The sequence below is a fragment of the Apium graveolens genome, chromosome 9 (genome assembly GCF_009905375.1).
Source record: "Apium graveolens cultivar Ventura chromosome 9, ASM990537v1, whole genome shotgun sequence".
Lineage (NCBI taxonomy): Eukaryota > Viridiplantae > Streptophyta > Magnoliopsida > Apiales > Apiaceae > Apium > Apium graveolens.
The window spans coordinates 157319291-157330156 of NC_133655.1; the positions used below are offsets into that span (position 1 = coordinate 157319291).

Consider the following 10866-nt stretch of genomic DNA (forward strand, 5'->3'; position numbering starts at 1 on the left):
TACATTCAACCCCTTTGTATTAAGTCATTTTTATATACATTCATTCTCTCTTATCAAGTAGTTATACACTCAATATCTAACGGCGAACCACCAACTTCTTACGAATTTAATGCATTGTATTACTATACAATAGGCTTGTCATTAAATGTATTCATGCATGTCTTCGTGTTTAACAACTTTCTCCAATTTGTGAGTAAATTCATTATGCACAAATTTATATACATAACAAGCATTTATATATAAATAAAAAGTACATGTTGCAGAACCTACTTGTTATTTATTTCATATTAAAAGTTATATACTTAAAATGGAGACAAAATGAGGGAAACTAGCTTTACTTTGCGCTGATAAAAGAATTTTGTGTTCAGGATACGAAACCAAAAAGACTATATTTACTTGTTTCTTCTTGGCTCGCCCTTCCTTATGTTGAAAAGTTGTAGTGAACTTACATGCATTATTCATAATTGGGAGTAAAGTTTGTTGAAGTCATGCATAGAGTTTGGCCTTCAAAAAAACGTATAAACAAATATTGTTATACTAGTAACAAAAAAACTGAAGAAGTTTCCAAGAATGTAACAATTTAAACACGATACAATCGTACTAGATAGCAGCAGTATCCACATCTTTTACTTGGGTTCCAGTTTTGCTGATATATTAAATCCACCACTGTACTGAAATGCATCACTATTATTCACATCTTTTCTGGAGAATGCATTAGCATCATAAGGATGTGTAGGAGGACCACCATTTGTATATCCAAAATCTGTCGCAGATGAAGATGCAGAAGAAGTAGTAGTTGTGTTCAGACCACCATTCGTTAATATGGTTTCTAGTGTCTTCACCACTTCATTCATAGTTGGACGATCTGCAGCTGATTCTTTGACACACTGCAGTGCCAAATCCAAATACCTTTCAAAGCCTGCAAGATTTGTGAGCATTTTAAGAGACGGATCCATTAACTCCTTTAGTCCATAATTCTCTTCTTCACTTTTATTTAGTGCTATTGTGACCTCACGGACAATGTACTTTCCCTTTTCAATTGGTTGCCTAGCACTTAGTAGCTCAAGCATTACCACACCAAAGCTATATACGTCACTCTTCTCAGTTAGTTGTTGACTCATGTAATATTCAGGGTCCAGATAACCCTGTGATGAACATGTTAAAATAATCAGCCATGGTATTGTCTTATGAAATGAAATTAATAAGTTTTGACTAGATTTTACGCATTAAGAACTTATTTAGTATTACTCACTAATGTGCCTTTAACTTGAGTAGAAACATGCCCTTTTTCACTGTCAGAAACAAGCTTGGACAAGCCAAAATCTGCAACTTTTGCTGTAAGATTTTCGTCCAACAATATATTGGTCGATTTTATATCCCTGTGAATTATAGGTGGATTTGCAAGGTCATGTAGATAAGCTAATCCTCTTGCTGAACCAAGAGCAATTCGAAGCCTCCTCTTCCAGTCTAGATGAATGCCGGACTTCCCTGAATGCACCAATACAAATAAAAATGTAGCTAAAATCAGAAGAAGCATGCGCAGAGGGCATTTTAAATTAAATTGACTGACCTGACAAAAAAATAAAATAATCTGACTGTGTAATGCCCGGAATAAAGTGAACTTCTATGGGCACACTATTTACAAGTCAGATCGGGGTGGAAGTAAATTACCTGACAAGCTTTCCCTAAGAGTTCCATTAGGCATGTATTCATAAACCAACATCTGCTCTCCTTGTTCAAAACAGAATCCCACAAGGCCAACAAGGTTTTTGTGATGAACACGTGAAAGCAATTCAATTTCAGTCTTAAACTCTAGTCCACCTTGCATTGAACCTTGTTGAGCTCTTTTGATTGCGGTGATTTGCCCATTGGAAAGCATTCCTCTGTAGACCTATATTTAAAAGGTAAACATGACTCAAAAATAAATTTATCAAAGAACTTGGTTTTCATGTTAATCGAGGAGTTTGATGGTATACCTTGCCATAACCACCTGATCCAATCTCATTTATATCAGAGAAGTTGTTTGTGCATTTCTTGAGCTCATCATAAGAGAACCATCTTGCTCCCTTTAGTTGTGGTGCACCTCCACTGTCTTTCCCACTTGGAGCCCATGATGCTGAATGACAATATCCCAGGAAGTAATCACTACAAATTTCTACACATATCTTAAGAGAGATATTAAATTTAAATTTTAGCAGTTTATATCAGACAGAATTACCAAAAGGTTTGCTTAATCCAATGGCTCTCTCTGCAAGTTTTTTTTGTCGAACAGCATATAATCCTAGCCCAACCAGTACCACAACCATAATAACAGCTAAACTTATTATTCCTGCAAGAACACTTGAGCTGATAGACCCACGCTCACCTGAAGCATTTTGTAACGTGCATAAATATTCATTCGAAGATAAGTACACCCTTGAAGCAAAAATATGCATATACAAAAGAGTTATTGATCATAATATGTACCTCTGAATAAATACGAAGATGCTATAAAATAGTAAGGACCAAATTCATTAGGAGGCTTGTAAGTCTGATTGCTGAAAGCAAAACCCAACCTCTGAATCTCAGACCTACTAAAATATTTTTCATCTGATGGAAACAGACTAACATGCACCTGAAGATAGTCATCACTATTGAAATGTGGATTATCCAGGGAAACTGAACCTGGAGTCAGTCCTAACTTAACCCACAAGCTCATTTCTAAAGAATGGAAAATAGTAACATTAGACAAGTCTCCGAAGGAGGGGCCTCTGAAGTACAATATCCCTTCATATGGATATGCACATTCACAGCTCTGAGGGTTAAGCTTCTGACCAGAAGCACAAGATTTTTTTGCACAACTAGTTACGCTAGTTGAGTAAGCCTGTGACGTTTCTTGTTGAAGCTTACAGAAATCCATATTCGCGGGACTGTTGTTGCATACAGGATTTCCTATTAACCTAGATAAAAATCGCATAGGTTATTGTTCTGATGTAGAATGCAAGTCACTATTTTAATAGATTATGATACAATTGTGTAAAAAGAACTTGCTTACATCAATGTGTTTTTATATCCAGAACCTAGGGTTACAAAGGATATATTGTTGTCCTGCAAGTCAATGAGCTGCAGCTGCTGGCCGATGCTGCTACTCATGTTTAACGTTTCGTCAAATGCATTATTCCTCAGTTTCCTGAGAAAAAGATAAGAAAGTAGCGCCTGAGTTTTATTATTTGCTTTTCCTATGAATTGTTATCATAAAGTAGCTAGGATCTATTTTATGTATCATCTTACACTTGTTGAATCTGTTGGAGACCAAAGAGGTCTTGTGGCACTGGCCCTTGAAGTGATCCATATTCAATTACCCTGAACATTGCACCAGAATTTTGCATCAGACCGTCATTATTTATACATATGAATTCAACCCACATTTTTATTTAATACTCACAGAGTCGTAAGTGAAGATAGGGTTGAGAACCATGCAGGAGCTTGTGATGGATTAAAGGAATTGTTACTCAAGTCCCTGCTTGTAGGAAGCATACAAATAACTCTAATAAATATCTTTTATGTCTCTATATTTAAAAATTCACTAAGCTTAAATGTTATGCCTCATACACATAATTGAGAGAGTCCATTCCAGTCAAGTCTGGTAATGGGCCAGTAAGTTTGTTGTGTGCCAAATTCCTGCACCAACATGTCAGAGAGTGAGAAAACACATTTGATTCAAACACGAACTACGAAGAAAATTTACCTCTAAATTTCTTGAAAAAATTACTCACAGTTCAACCACATTGACAAGATTGTGGAGGTTTGCTGGGACCTTGCCTTCAAACCCATTCCTATCAAGCCGACTGTTTCAGATGAAATTATGTGTCATGATCAGGAATCAAGGATTGTATCTAGAGACAAGTGGAAGTGTATCTTTAATAAAATGAGGTGATTTTTTGTGGCGAAGATAACTCACAGAACTTCTAGTGTCTGAATTTCTGCAATTGAATTAGGAATGCTGCCACCTAACTTGTTTCCATCAAACAGCCTGCATTGTTACACAAGAAGCATTAGTGTAATAATTAACAAAGTAACAAAAACAATGATCCTCAATTGTGTCTCAACTTACACGTGTATAAGTACCATGTCTGCGCTGAAAAGTTCTTCAGGTAATGAACCTGTAAGCTGATTTTTGTTGAAATGGCTACATACATTGGACAACACATGGTTTTAGAAATAATGACCTGTTGTTCATGATAACAAAATATGTGGCTTGCACTTAGTAGGAGAGTATGTAGAATAGACTTACAAATGCTTTGCCTTTTTGAGAGAGTTTAAGCCCTTGGAAGCACTAGTTGATGTAGGGATAGATCCACTAAACTGATTATCTGCCAGGTCTAACCAGTAGAGGTTTGAAAGCTTACCAAGAGAACGAGGTATAACCCCAGTGAAGTTGTTTGAATTTAGAGCTCTGCCAAAAGATATAGTATGTTGAAAGCCAAGTATATCATAATCCTATATAGGAGTACAGTTGTGTAAGAGTAAAGATCATTACTCCCTAGGTTCCGACAAAGTCCAAGTTTGTTTTAAGAAAGAGTTTCATTGATACAGTTGAACGAGTTAGTGCGGTTTATGTAATGGGACGATTGAGTTTATTATTATTCAAAATTTCAATCTTGAATCATTCAGATACGACTCTTAACTCTTGGTATGGAATCAAGGGAGAGTTACCAAAGACTATAAAGCAGTTCTTACAGAAAGGATAGTTCTGGAAGATTTCCCAGTTCGGACGGAATAGAACCAGTGAAACCACAGCCCGCCAGAATTCTGAAAATATATCATAGTATATGGTAAAAGATACAGAGTTATTTGGAATACATAAAAACATTGGTATTCAAAGAATGTACAAAACATTAAACCCCCCGCCCCACCCCCCACCCCTCTTGTTTTTAGCTACTCAAACAGTTTAAACGAAGATGGGAGATAACTAGACCAAAAAAAGACATCAATTTAGATTTTAGTATGTAAAGTGGATGGATACGTACAATGTGTTGAGATTTTTCAAATTGCCTAGACCCGGAGAAAGGGAACCTGTTAGGCCTCTGTTAAATGATAGATCCCTGCAACAAAGATAGATGTGCTTAGTAGTTAGTACTAGTCTAACAGGAAATTTCCATGAGTTTTTGGAACTAATTAACACAATTCAAATGTCATACAAGGATTTCAATTCACTGAGTCCCCCAATGTCGCCACTCAGTTTACCCACAAGTCCCATAGTTGATAAGCTCCTGAAGGCATGTAGCAAATACATCAATAACCATAGTTTTTTTAACGAAGATGCAGGATTTATGTACCTTATGTATCAAGAAAAATGATTTTCCACTTACAGGGCAGTGACTCTCGACTTCTCGCAGGTGACACCTTCCCAGGCTTTACCACAAGGATCATTTGACTTTCCCCAGCTTGGTGGAGTGTTTTGCCACTGATCTTTCAATGATCTCAATATTGCAACTGCACCAACCAGTCAACATATCAATATCCATGTTATTAAAGTAACAACACTTACTTCAACCTCGCAAACATGAACTTTGAATCCCAGTACTCCCATTAAAATGAGTAACTTTACAAACCAATCTCTCTATACTTTTGTTCATTGTAATGCTGCTTCTGTACCTCATCTAACAAGATCCCGGAGGTTTCAAAATTTTAATACTCATGTAGTCATTAATGTAACAGTTACCTTAAGACCTGTAATGATAAAAATATGTTTATATTGAACATGGAAAATTGTTAGACTTGGAAAACTCGTGTAAAAGATCTCTTGTGTGTTAGGGACTTGTATGAAACTATTAAACCGGAGGATTCGCCCGATGGTATTGATAAAGGAGAAGTACAGAGATGGCATGAGCATGGGGCTATCCTTAAGTTATTTTCAACGCTTGGTTAATGAGTTGGTCTGATAGATGGTGAAATTGAATGATGAATCACAAGCTTTGATACTCTTGTCATCGCTTCCTCATAGTTAGGATGTCTTTGTTACTTCGTTGAGTGATTCTGCTCCTAATGGCAAGTTGACAGTGGTGATTGTCAAAAAGGTAGTCTTTTGAGTGAAGACAGTAGAAGAAGAAGTGGTTTGAGTTTGTCAAGCAAATTTGAAGCTAATATAGTTCAAGACCAAGCCCGCCGAGGCCGGGAATGAGGAAGATTGGAGAGGTATCATAAAAGAGACAGTCTAGGGGAAGATCAAACTCAAACTTTAACAGTAAAGTGATCCTTTACCATTGTCATAATCTGGGATGGTCATATTAAAATATCTTTCCAGCGATCAAAAGAATTTATGTTTCACCTAAAGATCATATACTGTATTCCCACAGTTATAGTAAATTAATGAGTAATATATGTCACATTCTGTAACCTTAATTACCTTCCACGTTTCTGATATTCTGATCATTTTCAACATCCATAGTGTTAAAATAAAACTGATCAGAACTAACATATATAACAGATAAGTAACACTGTAAAAAATCTTCTGAGAAACTGTAGATCAAACTTCATACTTCCAAAAACAAAAACAGAACAAGGTTATTTCACAAACAAAATCTCGATGAAGATTTCGAAAGACCAATGTGAAAAGTTAAGATATATGCATACCATCGCCGTCGTCAGTATTGGATAAAATGCCATGAAACAATGCAGAGAAAACAAGAACAAACAGCAACCGAATGAGCCCCATGCCAAAGAATCCACTTTAACGTGTCGCGAAACCTGGACCAATATATATCACCTCCTAGCCTCTTGAACCTTGAGTACCAACAAACAAGTGTACAATATCAACAGATCTCACAACAGTAACTAACAACCACCCCAGCTTTTTTGTTAGTGGAGGCAAGTAAATTAGCACTGATGGACGATGATGCAACTTTAATGCAAAAATGCAAGCCAAGTATAAATGTTATTCTCAAGTAGTAATCATTAAACTTATCTTAAAAGGCAATTCAACTCTTTGTATATTCTGTTTCCTCCAACAAACAATATGATCATGTTTTAGTTTTTACATAAAGTCTACATCAAAATAGCAAGGCAGCAAAGCCATGGGTCTGTTAAATGAGTGCCAGTGCTTACATTTTACTATTTCTTTGTTTCTCCGGCCAGGAAACAAATAAGACAATGGACAAAGCGTCAGATTTTGACGTCCAAGATTCTTATTTGTAATTGCCGTCCCCCTGAATGTATTTTATTCATGGGTTACGTAGTCATGCTCACCAACTACAAGAAAAAGGTCATATGTAAGATGTTGTGATTAACGATATTTGTTTATTAACTCTGGTTTTGTTATGTGATTTTACTACTGCCCTAAAATATACTTATATTAGTTACCAAAATATGGAGGCAGCGGGCTCATTTACCTGCAACCAGCTGTAAGGATTTCAACTTAACAATTGAGCTGATTAGCAACCGGCTTTCGAATTTTTAAATGGAGGAAAACAAATTTAAGAGAAACAAATTTAAATATAATTTAGGAGTTTGAGTTTCTAAATGTCACACTATAAAATTTTTCTATTAGTTGGGCCTAAAATCACATTTCTCCAATATTTTTCAACAATTTAATCTTACGGAGGTAAATATTAAATCAAAATATAATTGTCCATTATTCTGTGATTTGACTTTGCACTGCTTGGATTTGAATTGATGAGGATGTAGATGGACCAGATGTTGAAGTGGTAGGGATGTATGAACCAAATGTGTCATGCACAGTTCTTTTGATCTCCTCCATGACTAAAACTGAAGGCTCATATCTGGCCTTATGTAGTTGATCCAGTTTGACCTTGGTGTCATTCTTTTGAGAGATCTAACCCTGGATAACTGCATGAAGAGCCGCAAAAGATTTCTTGAGTTGTTTAACACCGACTTCCATAGATTTGAGATCAAGCTTCGCTATTTTGTCAGTGAATTTGCTGAAATTGTTCTTTATCTCCCTTTGACTGGGTAGAAGCTCATCAATCTTAGCAGTCACCATGTGCTTGACTTGGTCTTGATGTTTGTCCAGTGTCTTCTCTAACGCTTTACCAATAAAGTTAAATGCCTTGATTGAGTTGAGCTTTATGAATTTTTGTGACAGCATCATAGACTTCTTGAGGTGTAAGCTCCCTTGCATTGCTGCCAAGAATGGTAAGATAGTCGTCCCTGAATCTAGACAAAGCTTCCTCCATGTCAATTGAGAAAGATTTTGACAGCTTTAACTATGATTTTGTCTTGTTGCTTTTCAACTTCCTCCCTGTAAGTGAGAATGATAGCTTGATAGTCTTGGTTTGTCATTATGATTTGATGAGTTATTGGGCAATGTTGGCAAATCCCTCAATCTGATCTATAAGCATCTCATCTGCAGTTTGGGTTGGAGGTTCTGTATCTTGTAGCCACCGAGAGAGAAGGTATGAGGGTTGTGCAGATGTGGAAGATTGGTTTGAGTTTGTTGAGGTTTGAGTTGAGGTGGATGGAACTGAAGGTAAGGTGGCACCTGTGACTGATGTTAGAGTTTGACTCACAGTGAAAACTGTGGTTTTGACAGTTTGTTGTTCACTGAATGAGTGAACCTCCACTTGAATTGGAGGGGAGTTGACCAAGTTACCGTCATGTATCATGGCCTCAAACCCTTGTTCCTCTTGCAGGAAACTGGCACTTGAATGTGCTAAAGTACTTTCCTCTCCAATAGCTGGATCATTGACAATTGAACTCCTAGCTTCAATTGTCAAGTCAAGTTCAGCTAGGGTTTTGAGGAGTTATTTCTTCATGAGAAACCTCCAATTGAATTGAAGAGGATTTGAGTAGCTCCCCCTCAAGAGTACTACCCTTAAACCTATCAGTCCGTGAAGACTGTTGTGCACATGAAGATGCATTAGAAACTATGTGCACAGGGTCTTTAGTAAAAATTGATGAAACTCTTGTGTTTGTGATGGTGTCATCAAGGTCTACCTCCGCATGTAGCCTCTCATCTAAAGATTGTGTCTGAATGGTGACCACAGTTTCAGGAACCGTGTCACTTGATTTTGGCAGGACTTGAGAAGATGATTCAAGTCCTTCATTAAAAGTAGAATAAATTTGAGAAATTAGAGTTGTGAGCTCAGGTGTGAGTATTAGCAACCCCCCTAAATGGAAGAGGGATTTTCAAGAGATGAGCTCTCACTGATGTGTGTGCCTTCCAAATTACTTCTTTGACCCTCTTGAGAGTGCTCAAGAGGGTGTGCAGACTCTTTACAGATTGCACTTAGGATGGTGCTTTGTTCAATAGTGACACCTTGTTGAGAAGGTGCCACTGAAGTCTATTTTGATCCTTTATGTACAATTATATCTTGTTGAGAAGATATAGAGGTGGTCACTTGAGTGGTCAACTCAGTTTTTGTTGTGCAAGATATACATGTACTATAATGTTAGTCCCTTAACAATATAACAAGAATTACAGAAGGGGGGTTGAATGAAATTCTTGAAACTTTTTCTTGAATAAAAAAATGTTCTAACTCAGTTATATATATATCAGTGTGAATTGATTAGCAGAATGTGGAATAATCACTTGAAATGAATCAAAACACAAGTAATTAAAAACAAGAGTCTTTAAAAACTTTCTGGTGGATTTGAATGATTCCACCAGAGATATATAATATATATCGAGAGAACTCTGTGTTCAAAAAGCTCACAGCTGCTTACAAATGAACAACTAAGACTACAAAGAAATACTGAGAATTCAGCTTACAAATATTTCTCTCTTGGTTACTTGGTTTCTTAGTTCGTTGTTCTATTTGCTACTTCTTGGTTTATATATCACCAAGATTACAGAGCAATAAGACAAGATAATAAAAACAAAAACTATCGAGTTTATTTAATGCTACTTCATTACTCTATTCCAGCATCTTTGAATATCTTCATAATAGCATGAAAATGGAAATGCTTCTTTGTTCTCAAAAACCCAGTTGAATAGGCTACCACATTCCATTTGCATACACTCGACGCATGTGACTGTGTTGTCACTGTTAACGGATATTTGAATTCTTTATCCGTCGGGTTCATGATCATCCGTCGAGTTAATGATCATCCGTCGGGTTGTTGATCATCCGTCGAATTCATTGTTGTTTATCTGTCGGGTAGCAATCAAGCACTAGACTTCATTTCATCTATGCAGAATTACAAGACATCATCTATGTACAATTAATCAACCTATTCTGCATATCTAGTTAAAGTCAACATGACTTAAGTAATACTACAGTTTCTAAACAATGTGTATGCAGAAACGTGCTACAAACTTATTGTTATATAAGCTACTCACTCGATGGATAATAAGTCATCATCCGTCGGGACTATATTGAGTCATCCGTCGGGACTATAATCCTTATCCGTCGAGCGCTACAAATTCACTAAGTAAAATCTAACAAGGTGTTTTGTTGATGAAATCATCAAGTCACAACATATCCACAACAATCTCCCCCAATTTATGTCTACTGGAATTGTTGCCATAAATTAAGAGATACTTGATGATAACAAAACACCCTAAAAATATAACTTTGAAAGTACATAGATAAAACTGTAAAGTGCTTCAATTAACAAAATGTAAAAAGTTTAGCTCACAGTCATTTTCAAGGTGCTCCTCTAGCCTGAGCAGATTTATCTAGTTCCTTGAAGGTCTGGATCTCTTTCCAAGCTTTCTGTTATTTTCTTCAATCTGATTTTGGAGCTGCCTGTGGAATTCCAGTTCATCAGATTCTGAAAGATTTAACTTTTCTTGCATTTCCAAGAGAGTCTCATTGCTAGAGATGCTCAATTGGTCTTCTAATCTGAAAAATCTTCTCACTCTTTTATCATCCATGAACTCCATCTGCCAGTAGGGCCTTAGATGCACTCGTCTTCTTGTGTAAC

At 36.5% G+C, this 10866-nt stretch overlaps 1 protein-coding gene across 1 annotated transcript; it reads right to left on the reverse strand.

Annotated features, from left to right (window-relative positions):
• Positions 1-519: 519 nt before the first annotated feature.
• On the reverse strand, positions 520-7001 carry LOC141684425 (leucine-rich repeat receptor protein kinase HPCA1). Its single transcript, XM_074489409.1, has 19 exons — positions 6616-7001; positions 5352-5475; positions 5181-5252; positions 5010-5084; positions 4720-4791; positions 4274-4435; positions 4094-4168; positions 3941-4012; positions 3756-3827; positions 3592-3660; positions 3425-3499; positions 3271-3342; positions 3035-3169; positions 2467-2939; positions 2219-2365; positions 1977-2116; positions 1672-1891; positions 1253-1488; positions 520-1145 (listed from the first exon to the last, which is right to left on the reverse strand). The coding sequence occupies exons 1-19, from the start codon at positions 6695-6697 to the stop codon at positions 627-629; spliced, it is 2892 nt and encodes a 963-aa protein (XP_074345510.1). The 5' UTR covers positions 6698-7001; the 3' UTR covers positions 520-626.
• Between the last annotated feature and the right edge of the window lie 3865 nt (positions 7002-10866).

Excerpts from the sequence above, each read along its gene's own strand:
- LOC141684425 (XM_074489409.1), bottom strand. The coding sequence starts at position 6,697 with ATGGGGCTCATTCGGTTGCTGTTTGTTCTTGTTTTCTCTGCATTGTTT. Across the intron at positions 4,013-4,093 it reads GACATGGTACTTATACACGT|GCTGTTTGATGGAAACAAGT; the intron begins GTAAGTTGAGAC and ends GTAACAATGCAG. Across the intron at positions 3,500-3,591 it reads ATGGACTCTCTCAATTATGT|GGACTTGAGTAACAATTCCT; the intron begins GTATGAGGCATA and ends TCCTACAAGCAG.